Source organism: Balearica regulorum, chromosome Z (assembly GCF_011004875.1).
Source record: "Balearica regulorum gibbericeps isolate bBalReg1 chromosome Z, bBalReg1.pri, whole genome shotgun sequence".
NCBI lineage: Eukaryota > Metazoa > Chordata > Aves > Gruiformes > Gruidae > Balearica > Balearica regulorum.
This window is the reverse complement of record NC_046220.1, coordinates 42,036,754-42,050,844: the sequence shown is the minus strand read 5'-3', so window position 1 is coordinate 42,050,844 and position 14,091 is coordinate 42,036,754. Positions and strand designations below refer to the sequence as shown.

Genomic DNA, 14,091 nt, shown 5'->3' with positions numbered 1-14,091 from the left:
TAAAACACAAAGCTACATTATACTACCTGACCATTATTGGTGTGTGAAGCAAGGAATGTTATTTTAAGACCATTTAAATGTGATAGCTGTGTTTCACCCAATGCATTTTCATAAAAAGTGCTAATACCACACTAAGTTATATTTAAAAGATAATCTACATAAAAGTACAAACATTCAAAACCACTTACACATACTTAATAAAATGGTCTTACTTACATTGTCAGGAAACTGGATATCTATGTTTATGTCTGAAGTTTTGAAACCAAATCTGCTATAGGAGGAGCCATACAATCTTAATGAGCACTCTGCAACAAAAAGAATTACACTGCATTTACGCTATACCTAATTCTAAGTCTGTAGCTACTTTACATCATTGTATCTTAAACCTACATCTAGTTTTGATAGCTGCAGGAAATGAGAAGGGTTTTCCAACAGCATATAACTGTGTTAGTAAATCCTGCCTTTCATGCTGTTGCTAGTAAAGGCTTATAACAAAAGTCAAGTACTCCCCAGGTCTTGTTCATCTTCACTTTTTACTACAGGTCTGTTTGGTGCTCATGATGAGCACCATTGTAATCTGATTCTGATACAGGGTTATACTGCCACATCATGTTGTTCAACAAACTAGTAACTAAGTATGTTATTTTACAATTTAGCTAGCCAAGGTTTTTAATTAAGTTTTCACTTTATGAGCTAGTTTGAGATTTTTTGTCTGTTTTCCCCACGTTGGCATATCTAGCATTTAAAACAAATTGCAAATAATACCTGGCAGCTTTTGACACAGTAAGTTTTCCATCACTGTTTTAATGTTGAGCCTTTCTTCTACATCTTCATTATTTAAGCCAAACTCCTGCACTACATTTTCAATAGCAACACCAATAGCTTGTATCTGGGAAGGCGTTGGAGGAGGCAGAGCAGTCAGCATCTGTTCTTCTTGCTTCTCCTTTAAAGATAATAAGACTGATGTTTTAATGATTTTCTTGAGTTGCTTAACATGCTAGAATGAATGCCTGCAACTCATCCCAAGTAACACCACCACAGGTATCCAGATAATGGAGGTGACTGGAAGCAAGAACATCAAGAGAGAAACTGTGACACGTATAGAGAATTAGATATTCTAGGAGGCTTCAGTAATGTGCAGAGGTAATATACACATGTATTTGGAACATTAAAAAACATGTCACCAATTCTTCCATCACCTATAAGGTGGGAAAGGATAGGAATTAAAGAGTAAAAATAGGAAACCTGCAGCAGACATTTTTTGTCCACTTCAAGCTGAGAAAGTAGAAGGAACAGAAGATATTTAATTAAAAAAATAGAAAGTAAAATTGAGATTATGCTGGAAGTTATTTTAATGTTTATGTTCAAAACCAACCTATTTCCTTTACATATAAACAAGTCTGTAATACTCCACAAGTTCTTAATTTTTACAGTACTATTGAATTGAAATCTTCACCCTGATCTATCAGTTACAATTTCTAATTCTGCCATACCAACTATATTTCCTTACTGCTACTCCTCATTGCTTTGGACTTGATCAAAACTCTTCATTGTTGAAATATGCCACTGTACATATTATATACATACACTGTGAAATGTATACTAAGAAGAATACACATAACTAGTCTACAAGAAGAATTATAGAACAGCAAACCAGCAGAGTCAGTTGGTACAGCTTTTTTATTATATTTCAATCACCAGTAACAAAATATTACTGAATTATACTGTGAATGAGGACTTGTTTTAATAATAGGCATGAAAAAGTACAAATTAAACTCCAAAGCTGAGGGCAGAAGCAAAGTCCAGGTCCCAAGTTTAGTCTTTTTGCCAGTATCACTAAGTAATAGTTTTTAAGAAGATTTAAACATGGTTAAAAAAAAAAAAAAAGCAGAATGATTTTAGAAGCAGTGCAGTTTCATAGTAGGGTGAGGACAGTTTCATATATCTGCATTTTATACTTTTTCTTGTCCTTAACTCACCTTTAGGCTTTTCTTGTGTCTTTTCTCTTTAATATGCTTATGAGCAAAAGCCACCGACTCAATCAAAACATCACACAATGTGCAGGTGTATTTTGCTGACGGGCAGCTTCGAGGTTGCTAAAATAAAGATAGTAAAAAACCCTAAAATATAGAAAGATATTACCTTCATTTCATTCAATACTCTTTCTAAGTTGAATGACTGTAACTCTAAAATCCAGAAACACTCAATTTAGCTTTCCTAACTCCATCTTTACCAAAAGCTTGGATATCAAATATATTGCCACAAGAATGGTGATACTAGGTCAATCAAGCCCAACACCTTGTCATTTACAGCAGAAAATACCCAATGCCCATGGAAGAATATATTAACGGAAGAAACATACAATAAAACTTTTCTGGTCCACTGCCCCAGCATCATGTTAATTCATGAACTAAAGGAGTAGCCATTCTTTGTGCTTAAATTGCTACCAAACCAAGATTTATTATAGTAAAAAAACAAAGGATAACCTGCCTTCTCTTGAGAATTCATTAACAGCACCCTTTTTGTACATTACATCCATTCTACAACTAGACTTTCTAGCTACAGTCGGAGAAATTGCTCAAAGAGCACCCTCTATATTGTATTTACAGACAAAAGATTAGGAGAGGACTATACAAGTAAAGACAGTGGCACCTTCTTTAGTCTATAAATGCAGTCTTGCTTCAGTCGCTCTTCAGCTTGCTGCAACCCTAGAAGTTCTTTTGCCGACAGCACAGATTCATCTATGACTGGACCATCCACTTCATCTTGATCATACTCATCTTTTCTAGTTCTTCTCGATCTTCTGGGTTTCCTAAGCTTCTTTATTTCTTATAAAGAGTTATGAGAGCAAATATGTCAAATAACTTCAGAGTACCACACGGCATTTTGTTTCTTTTTTTCCCTAAATTACCATTCAACTTATGTGCAAGTCAAAGAAGATACAAATCATCTACCTCGCATGATTTCATAACCTGTTCTGTGCAAGTCTGATAATAGGAAGAGTGTACATTTATGTCATAACTTATAGTACTTCTGTTCCGAACTACTAAAAACCACTAATTTGCCCCACTGAAGTTACTGACCTTATTTAGATAGCTTTGCTAAAACTGACAAAAAAATTAAAACTAAATGCAATAGATTTAGCTGCCTAGTTGAGACATACCTGTATGTCATTGCAATGAAAAGGTAGAATATATCCAAAGATTTCAGGACATCTGGTCAGGCTTAGGTAGACAAACAAGCTAGAAAGTGAACTGACCCACAGATCACTAAGAATAACACAGCACTATAATGGGGGTTGGAACTAGATGATCTTTGAGGTCCATTCCAACCCAAACCACTCTGTGATGTGATATATGATATAGCACTGTATCCTGGTTTTGGCAGGGATAGTTAATTTTCTTCCTAGCAGCTGGTGTAGTGCTGTGTTTTGGACTTAGGATGAGAACAATGTTGATAACACACTGATGTTTTTAGCTGTTGCCAAGCAGTCAAGGACTTTGCAGCTTCTCACACTGCCCTGCCAACAAGAAAGCAGGGGGTGCCCAAGAAGCCGGGAGGGGGCACAGCCAGGGCAGCTGACCCACACTGGCCAAAGGGATATTCCATACCATATGATGCCATGTTCTGTATATTATTGGGGGGGGGGGGGGGGGGGGGCTGGCTGGGAGGTAGGGCAGCTCAGAAACTAGTTGAGCATCAGATTCAGGTCGCAAGAAATTGTACTGTGCATCACTTGTTTTATATATTCTTTTACCATTATTATGGTATAACATTATTATTGTTATCTTCCTTTCCCGTCCTATTAAACTGGCTTTATTTCAACCCATGAGTTTTATCCTTTTTTTTTTTTTCCCTTTCAATTCTCTTCACTATCCCACTGGGGGAAAGGAGGGAGGGAGGCAGGCAGGCAACAGCTGTGTGGTTGTTTTAGCTGCCAGCTAAACCGTGACACACTGCCATGGCTTAGCTGACACGCAACAATTTATTATTACCAGTAATAACTGCCCATTAACATCACCTGCTTTTCAATTAAACCAGGATATGGATCAGTATTGCCTTCACATTATTAAAGAGACAAGTAAAAAAAACCAAACCAAACAACCCCTATTGGCTACGCAAGTCAATAAATAATGAACTTGGTAAGTATTTGCACAGATTGCTTGGTAAAAGTATAAAACCAGCAGAATAAACATCCTTAGAAAGCTTGTTATGTTTACAGCAAAAGTTCTGGAACAAATTAATGTAAATACCATTTCTACTTTTAAGCAAACTTAGTCATCATTTTGAAGCAGGAATTGCTACTGGTCCAAAGGATACCTGTAAAAATCATCTCAGGAATGAATATACACAGGCTGGATTTTCACACATGACTTTAGATGACATCTTACCTTTCACTTGAACAGCTATACAGGATGTCCAGATGCATGGAATTTTTAAAGTTCCCTACTTCTGAGAAAGTTTATGTGATTTCCTTAAACTCCAAAACCCTTATCATAGCATAAGGTTTTAATTTGTAATAATTAAAAAAATAGATAAAACACAACTGCTCTACCAAATAAATTTACAAAGTTTCTTTCCTGCAACTACAATTTTTGTCTCTAATAATTGGCAAAAGGGAAACAACCTGGTTCTGTATTTTCAACCAGTTGTTTGATTCGATTCTCTAAGCAGCATGCATGTGCTAGTGTTGTAAACAGGACCAGGACAAGAATGGTAATACAGTTTCTTTCAGCAGCAGCATATGTTTATGCTGGAATAAACAGAACTAAGGCTTAATAGGTTGCAGGGACAGTATTCCAAAGGAAGCTCCAAAGAGCAGGAACAGAAATCTGAGTCTCTAAACTTTACACATCCCTTCCATTTTCCATGCTGACTCTCCTCCTCAAACTCCTAAGACCTGCCACACAGTTGTTTGACTAAATTTTTACTGATAAGTGTAGACCAAACTTGGAGAAAAACATGTATTAAATAAATGTCTTCACATGAAAGTGTGTGACAACTACTTATCAATTATTTCTGTAACCACTAAGTAATTTAAAAAAATTACAAAGTAAATAAATACTTTATATTTGATAGTTATAGTAGTGACAATCTAATTATAGGTTAATGACTAAATAAAGTACTAAAGGCAAGTTAAAGTTAAAGCTCCTGCAGAAAAATCAATGCCTTAGAGATTTGGTAAACTTTCTTATGAGCTACAGTAAAAAGGCATAAAGGTAAAGGAAAGGGACAATTGCATAAAATATTTAAAGTGAAAGGATATGCTAAAAGAAACATATCTAGTAACTGTTTTCTACCTGACATAGAATTAGAGCTTTTGAAGGGACCTCAAGAGGTGAGCTATGCCATGCCTGTGCTTCGCAGCAGCACGAAACAAATTTTCTCAATCCTGAGCAATGCTCACCTAACCTGTTCTTAAAAGGCCTTCAGTTACATACTCCATGAGCCGTCCAGACCACCTTTCCAGCACTTCACTAGTTTTACCATTAGAAACTTTCACTTTATTCCTCATCTGAGCCTTCCTTGCTCAGTTTTAGGGCCATTGCTTTGTGTCCCATCTATTGGAAAGATGCAAGCCAGATTACTACATCAGTTTTTTAACACCTTTCTAGACAGCTGAAGACTTATCATGCCTCTCTACCCTTTTCTTTTGCAGAAAGATTGGGGATTGTTTACAGTTTGCATAGTTTCTGTTTTCTATGTGCTCTGGCATTCTTCTTGCTGCTCTTTGGACTGTTTTCATTCTTTTCAAGTGAGGTGCCAATGCTGGACAGAATGCTGTAACTGAGTTTACCAAAGACTTGAAGAAAAAGGAGTACTTCAGGCTGCAACATGTAACCACAACATGCCTCACAACACTATGACACTGACTACTCATGATCATCTTCTGATTGACTATGATTTCAGATTCTTCTCTGAAAAAACACCACTTTATAACAACTTTTCCTCCCTTATTTGTACAGTTGACATTCTTACTTAAACAAAGGCATTTGCACATCTTTTGTATTTCATCCTATATGCAGGTCATTTCTGCAATTATGCAAAGTTATTTTAATTGACCTTCCTGCTTTTCTGCATTCAGTTCCTACCAGCTCCACAGCATATTCAAATTTAAAAGCACACAGTAAGTAAGCTGTCTTCATTCATCATCAGAATAGTGTAATAAACATTGAACAGAACAGAATCCTCGCAGACGCTTGCTCAATGCTTCCTATCATTTTGACAAAAACTTTGGTAAGTATTTTCTGAGTACATTTATCTAATTAGCTCTGTAAGTCTCTTGTATTAATCTAATCTAGAGAATTTTCCTCTAGTTTACTTACAAGACTGTCACATAAGAGCATCTAAAGTACTACGATACTAGTACTAGCAGTCCCCCTGCTAGGACCCTAGAATTAGGGTTCTCCCATGTCCACAAGGTACCGATCACTACTTTAAAGAAATAAATTAGAAGGACTTGGCATACTTTTTTCTTGACAAATCCACGTTTACTGCTACTCATCTCTTTGTAACCTTTCATATACTTATAGTAGGTTACATTATTTGTTCCAGAATGGATTCCCAAGATTAAAGTTGCGTACCATTTTTTTAATTCCAGTTTTAAGAGATGCTTGCCCTTTCCTATATGCCAGTAGCTCACTTCTCCTGAATAAGTTCTCGGGTATGATTGCCAGTGGTTCCAACAATCTACTTCAGTGAGGTCCTGAAGTTTCACAGAAGAAAAGTTCATTAGAGCCAGCAAATTTGAGAACAAACTTGTGAAAGCATTCTACTCTGCTCTCTCCTCATCTGAGGTTGAGCTCAAGTGCGCAACTTATTTCTAACAATGAGACGCACTGGGCACCTGCTCACAGTTTATCTTTTTAGTGACAGCTGATATCAAGGGAAAGGACATTTCATTCCTGGACTTCCTGGTATCAACCAGTAATAGCTTTCTTTCTCATTAGGGGTGCAGATCAATACTGTCTTTGGCCCCCCCACCTTAACTAAAACAAGACAGATTTCATGTTAACAGGCAGCTGCTCTATGTTAGCAGCACCTCAACTGTGCCTTAGTCTTTCTTATTTTATATAATTATGTTCTTTAAAGCTTCCTCCTTCTGCTTTGATCTACTTACACTTCCTTCTGGTACTCACATTCCAATAAAGATCTCGTGATGTTGATCACTTTATTCTCCCTTAGCCTGTTCTTCCTTGCATTTCAATACTTAGGGCTTGTACTCTTATTAGTACCAATTGCCCATAGAGAAGTTCAATATGCATAGAGAATTAGTTTTGTGTTATTGCTGTATTACTGTTGCTAGTATTAAGTTATCACGCCACCTACGAGACGTTGTTTTCAATCTTAATTCAAATATGTTGTTACAGACCTCAGCAGTTGCTCCAAAATCTTACCCTGTATCAACTTAATAGAAACATCCTTCATCAGCCTTGATGGGTTCAATCAAATTGTACCTGGAAAACTACAATCACGGACCCTACACAGATGTTGCAATCTACTTACTCCTACCACATGTAAACTAACTTACAAAGACAACACAATTCATAAAAAAAGTTCTGTATCATGAGATGTAACAATTTGTTTAAAGTGCTGCAGTACAGTCAATAGTTTGCAATATATGACAGAACAAAACTGATTTTTTGCTTTAACTGGAAATTTTTCTTTTCAGTAACACTCACAGAAAGCTACTTTACTGGATAGCTATGTAAAAACAAACACATTGATTACCATAGTTTCCTTTTTGCATGTCTGGCATGTCTTCGCTCATTAAGTCTTCCTGAAGCTGTCGTCTTACACTTCTGTTTCCAGCACCTTCAACCTCACGAAGAGAGTCCTTTCTTGTCCTGCTATGCACAGGGATCCAGGCAACAGATCTGTACTCTCTCCAGCTGTCAGAAGTACCACGGTAGTCATCAGATACCCACTTCTTCATTTGGTCTCTTTGGGTATCATTTAACTTCGACCCTTGACTGTAAGTTGTGTTTTTAAACGAATTTGGGCTACTCAAAACACTACGTGGCCCTCGCCTGGGACTGCTTCCGTAATGACCTGGCGTTCCCTTTTTCTTTTGCAGGCTGGTATCTATTTTATTGCTATGGCCATTTCCATATTCATCCATGACTCGGTAGTCTTTCTGTAAGGGACTTCCTTTTAATTCTTCTTGACGTAAAATTCCCTGTTCCTTAGTTTGTTTGGCAAAGCAAGGTTTTGCAGCATCTCCCATCGTTATTGCTGTTCAATTTAGTGGTTCCCACCTAGAAATTAAAAAGTTCAAAATTGTATTATAACATTAGTCAAGTGATAAACACTGATTATTTGCTATGGAAATCTCAACAATCAAAGCCCTGGCTCTGTAATATCATCAAGGTAAGCAAGTCTTGGTGGAAAGCAAAATTTGCTCCAACCAAACAAAAGGCAGTTCAAAACTCACCTAGGTTTCTTCTGTTAAAATGTCTTACACCTATGGGTGGTTCACAAAATGCAGAGACAGCCTACGGCTTTTTTGGACATTACGGTCTAGATACCTTCAGGACAGATAACTACTTTTAAGAGTTCACATCAGAGTATCAAGCTCAGTACGGGAAAGCTTTGAAAGAATGACCAAAGGAACTTCGTAACATGGAGAATATGTAGGACACAATAATGAGGATGGCCCAAAAGCCATTCTATATCCCCTTTCCCCACAGTAGACAGTGTTCACCTTGCTATGAATGAAAATTGTCATCAGAAGAGACAGAGATGTAGAAATTGAGCAGCAATCTATCTGTCAGGCAAATATGATACAATGATTAAGAAACAATGCTGCACTCCTACTGCACTCTGCACATTTTACCTAGATTTCAAGGTCTCACATTACCTGGTATTAAGCGTTCATATTTCATATGATTTTAGTATTCTCTAAAACACCTGGGCTACTGATTTTCTCTTCCTCCCTCCCCACTTTATCACATCCATGTTCTTGTCACAGAACATTTCCAGGGAGCTATAACTCCAATGTTAGCACAAACCCCTTGTGGACTGTGAAAGGGGGAGTTACCTGGAAAAGACTGGCTAAACACACATAAGCAGCAGTGGTCACATTGACACTGAATATTGTATGATTTAAATATAGCCACATAAAACCAAACAAAAAAGATTTTATCTTTCAGAAGATATGTATGTACTTAAGGATGCAGAGAAGGCTGTAGGGCATTTACAAGAAGCACTTAAAGAGCAGGAAATGCCTTTTATTGGCTTTAATATGGGAGTACAGTACTTTATTTTCTTTATTTTTTTAAAGTTCTGCAGATCCCAAAGGCACCCTTAGGCATCTTAGTGTCTGCTTTCTATAGGCTTCAGGCTTTCAGTGTTTAATCCCCCTCTTAAGCGGAAGAGGCTTTTTTGCTCTTACATGAGTGGCAAAACAACTAAGATTCCTGTCCTAAAGACCAGAATCCATAGCCAGTTATGTACAACTGTGGAGATGCAGCTACTCCAGCTAAGGGCTGAAAGAAAAGTTTCAAATGCACAAAATGAATTTTCTTCCTATTTTAGGAAAGGAACTGCTGTCAAATCTGAATTTCAGAGTGACCCAAACCCAGCTTAGTTTAGAGTCATCCCTAGAAGCAACGCCCACACCCAGCCGCCAGGCTGGATGATGACACACTCCCTGCACTGGAAGGGAGCAGAGACTCCAAGTTTACACTCGCCTCTGGCTCCCAATCGCGACACGAGGTGCTGGTCCGACATGGGGGAGGTGAGGTGCCCCGCAAGGCCAGCAGCAACGCAGCTGGGGACACGGTTCCCTGCGGGGCCAGAAGCGGGAGGCAGTGCCAGCCAAGTTGCCAACGGGACAACACAGGTGGTGTTACGATACTGGCTTCCATCACCATCACGCAGTAAACACGCTACGTGGGCCAGGGCTCCCTCACTCCCACGCAGCAGCCCTCAGCCCTCTCCTTTCAGTCCTCCCACCGGCTGACGAAGGCCCTCCACCCCGAACAACCGAAGGTCCGGGGAGCGGCCTGGCGGAGGCGGGAGGACAGCCAGGCGGCCGGTGCAGGGCAGCGGCGGGGACTGTGGCGCAGCACCCCCCCCCCCCCCCCACCGCTCGGCCTTGCCCCGCCGCCTCAGCCGGACAGCCCGTGGGCGGAGAGGCCGGCGAAGGGGCGGGCGGGCCGCGGCCCAGGCCCGGGATGGGGGCAGGGAGGAAGGTGCAGTAGCGTGCGGCTGGAAGAGGACGCCGGGGGGACGCCGCCTGCTGCCGGCGAAGGCCTCGCCCGGCCACCGGGCACCACCCGCCGAGAGAAGGGCACTCACCGGCCACCGACGGCCCGTCTCCTACCGCCGCCCCGCCATTGTGCCGCGGCGGAAACCGCGCCGGTCCCTCCGCGCGGCCGACCCGCGCGGGTCTTCCGGCAGCCCGGCTCCGCCCCCCGCCGGACGCGACGGGGCGGGGGGGGCGGGGCGGGCGTTTCTGTCAGGCCCGGGAGCCTGATCTACGGGTTAGTCCCGGCTGTGGGCGGGAGCGGCCTCCCGCCAACGCAGGACCCACGAGTGGGCGTGGAAAGCTCTTCCCCGCAGCGGGGTCAACCCGGCAATTGGTGTTCTGTGGCGGGCAGCTAAATTAGAGAGGTGTATCGCGTGCACTGCGGTCACCTTCCTGGAAATGCAATGGTAATTAAGTGGATTGGCGTGAGCAATCACAACAACAGTGCCATATAAGCAACTACTGTGGAATAATCACCGAATGTCATATTTGCGCGTCCGTCGGAGAAGTGCGGGCGTTGCCGTGCCGCTGGGTACCAAAGCCCGCTCCCTGTGCTCTGCGTGTCTCACCACACTAACCACCCCCGTCGAAGCAGCTGATGTTCAGAGCAAGTTACTCACAACAAATACAAATTACAGGAAGTGGGAAAACCTGGGGCAGGTGGGGAAGTGGACACATTCTGGGTTTCCTGTAGAAGAAAAAGTTCTGCTTCCCTTACCACTAAATTACCCTTCTCCCTCAACTAAGCGACCTGTGTATTTTGTGAATATTGCTTGCACTTGCTCAGCCTCTTCCTCTCACGGACTCTTCCTGTTACTGCATGCCCTGTTCATTACCTAATTACTGCCTATTTTAAGAGGGTCTCTTCCTCTTTTGCATTCATATTTGTGGAAAAGAGTTGCTCTTAAGCCACCTCACAAGATGGCCCTCATGAGAATTCACCTTCCTGTTCCAATCCAGACTTCCTTAGCAAAATGTGTACAAGTATACAGTTTTTGAAGGGAGGTAAGTAGTAGAGACTTCCCAAAATCACCTGTGGTGCCTTTCAAAGACTGGACATTATAGCTTTATAGATAAGTGCTTTGCATCAGCACTTGAAAGTTACCTTTGCCTTCCCCCGTATGACCCCTTTGTTACAGTAAAATCAAAGGTAAAATGTGATACGAATCAAGTTGTCATGTTGCTGCTAAAGTCCATTGTGCAGCCTTACCCATGCTGGTCTAAGGCCACACAAGAAATATCTAAATAATGCACCTTTGTCTGATAAGTAGGTTGTGATTGTTAAATGCTGAAGTTTAACTGATGTTAACTAGTTTAACTAGTTCAGTCAGTAAACCATTAAGAGCCATTTGGACTTGCCAAAAGAAATGGGAAGCTAGGGGAAAGGTAATTCTAGCAAGGGGAATTCCAACCACCGACCCACGGACAACCTACCCCAATTATACCACCTACACAAAAGATAAATGCAGAGAAAAGAACTGACTACACATTCTAGTTTGCATGCTAGGCAAAGAAATCTAACCCAATCATTTAATAGGATAACAATGCATATGTATTAGAAAGATGAATATGTTAATGTTTTATGCATCAATAACCTTTGATTTGGAGCTTTGGGGTGTACTGTCTTGGGACAGACACCCATATCTGCACAAATCTGCAAGAAAATACCTCTACTCTGTGTGTGTATTGGCATATTGCACACCAGGTAAATGAACCGCAAGTTTTGGGACAACACCTTCAAAACAAGAAAAGTCTCCTGGCAAGATGCTCTCTTGCAGAGGGCCTGGCATGGAAGGATAGCTTAACTTACTGAAACCATTGCTCTGAGCGGATGTGGCTGGGGTGCCAAACACAGAAACTTTCCTGAGCCCTGTCTTGCCTCCTTCTTCCATAAAATTTTTTGAGTGGCTGCAGGCTCAGCATGTTTCATGTCAGACTGACTGTGGCGGGTCAAACGATGGCCCTTGCTAGTGCACCATGCAACACTGTCTCAAGTTTCTATCACTTTTATGAAACTAAAATTCCTTTCGTTTCCATGATACTCACCAATTCTGTTTTAGATTTCAGTTGGACAGATAATTGTATACTCAAATACTAGCATTTTCTATGATCAGACAAATACAAGAGGAAGTGACCCAAATCATAGAATCATAGAATGATCTGGGTTGGAAGGGACCTCAAAGGTCACCTAGTTCCAACCCCCCCCTGCCATGTCATATGTTCTAAATATACATGATACTTGGAAGTCCCAAATATTTATTAGCTGAAATCTTTTTCTAAATAGGTAGCATGAAGAGACAATTAGTCAGCTTTTGTGAAAAAAATTAAACTTAGTGTACTGAATACAAATACACTGAAATGGGAAAAAGAATTAGCAGATCTTGCTAAATTTACCTGGAAAAAAAGAAAACAAGAGAGAGAAATTGAAAAATATTAAAAGATTATAATTCACTAAATCAAGTAAGATGAGCCAGACACATATAAATGATAAGACTGAACTTAAAGAACAAATCACAGTACTGGGCATCACAGAATCATATTTATTTTTGCAATCCCTGGAATTTCTTGAGTGCTAATCTTGACTCTGCCATGGACTTTTTGCTCCAGCTTAAGCAAGTCATTACATTTCCTGTTTCTCCTACTACATCTACTTAGCTCAAACAAGTATTTCATAGATTTTTTAAAAATAGCTTTTTTGTGTATATGTGTGTGTAGTGCAACATATACTATTTTCCTTGAGGAAAGCTTGCCCAACAAGAAAAAAAAGATTGAGGTTTTCAGTGGTTTTGTGTGATAAACTGGGCCAATCAGGGATCAGAAACCTGCCATGCAGGTGCTAATGGGGATGGGATTGCCCAGGTGTAGGAGTGGAGGTGTAGGAGTGTAGGTGTAGGAGTGGTAGGAAGCAGAGGTGGAGTGCCTGTTTTGACTATGACTCAGCCATCTCTTGGAGCCTCACCCCATATCTGCTGACTTTGTCACCTCAGCATTTCACAGTTGCAACACTCTCCAGCTTGAAAAGCTACTAAGAAATATTGAAAATGTTGCTATGTTAGTGGAAGATTGCACCACTTGCAGATAAGTCAGAAAACCTATCTGTGAGATATTTTACAGTGAGATTTTCCTGAAGACGGTGGAGCTGACCCATTTACACCTGTAAAGAACTTGGCACACCTTGTCCTGCCCGGACTGCCCCAAGTGCTACTTCACAAACCGTCTCCTGTTTAATTTGTTCAAAGACTCGCTGCTGCTCAGGGCCTCATTCAAAGTTGTTCTTCTTCAAGGTCACTTGATAGAGAGGGCTTATGATCAGACTATAACATTGAATATGCATTCTCCAAAAACCCACAACAGCTAAGAAAGCTTGTGTTTCTTTTTTGTTAGTTGGTGGAGACATAGCTGTTATTTTATTGATCACATCCATTGGGATATGATGACACCCGTCTTGCAATTTTATTCCTAAAAACTGGATCTCCTGTGCAGGTCCTTTGACCTTCACTTAATAGCAAGCAAAACTAGCTCTCTAAAGAATCTGGATTATTCTTTTCCCCTTCTCAAACAGTTCCTCCACTGTGTTGCCCCACACAATGATGTCATCAATATATTGCAGGTGTTTGGGAGCTTCACCTTGTTCCAGTGCAGTCTGGATCAGTCCATGGCAAATGGTGGGGCTGTGTTTCCACCCCTGGGGCTGTTGATTCCAAGTGTACTGGACACCCCTCCACGTGAAAGCAAACTGTGGCCTGCACTCTGCTGCCAAAGGGATTTAGAAAAATGCATTAGTGACATCAATGGTTGTATACCATTTGGTGGCCTTTGATTCCAGTTCATATTGAAGT

At 40.7% G+C, this 14,091-nt stretch overlaps 1 protein-coding gene across 3 annotated transcripts in view; it reads right to left on the bottom strand.

The window, feature by feature from the left end:
- The window catches only part of TUT7 (terminal uridylyl transferase 7), a 33,859-nt gene extending 23,425 nt beyond the window's left edge, over positions 1–10,434 (bottom strand). For all 3 annotated transcript variants that reach the window (XM_075741209.1, XM_075741210.1, XM_075741208.1), the window contains exons 1-6: positions 10,303–10,434; positions 7,732–8,258; positions 2,653–2,828; positions 1,980–2,096; positions 766–943; positions 217–305 (exon numbers count right to left, since the gene is read on the bottom strand). In XM_075741209.1, the coding sequence (XP_075597324.1) occupies positions 217–305; positions 766–943; positions 1,980–2,096; positions 2,653–2,828; positions 7,732–8,227 (1,056 nt within the window). In that variant the 5' untranslated portion in view covers positions 8,228–8,258; positions 10,303–10,434. The remainder of the gene's footprint in view (positions 1–216; positions 306–765; positions 944–1,979; positions 2,097–2,652; positions 2,829–7,731; positions 8,259–10,302) is intronic.
- Positions 10,435–14,091: the final 3,657 nt, after the last annotated feature.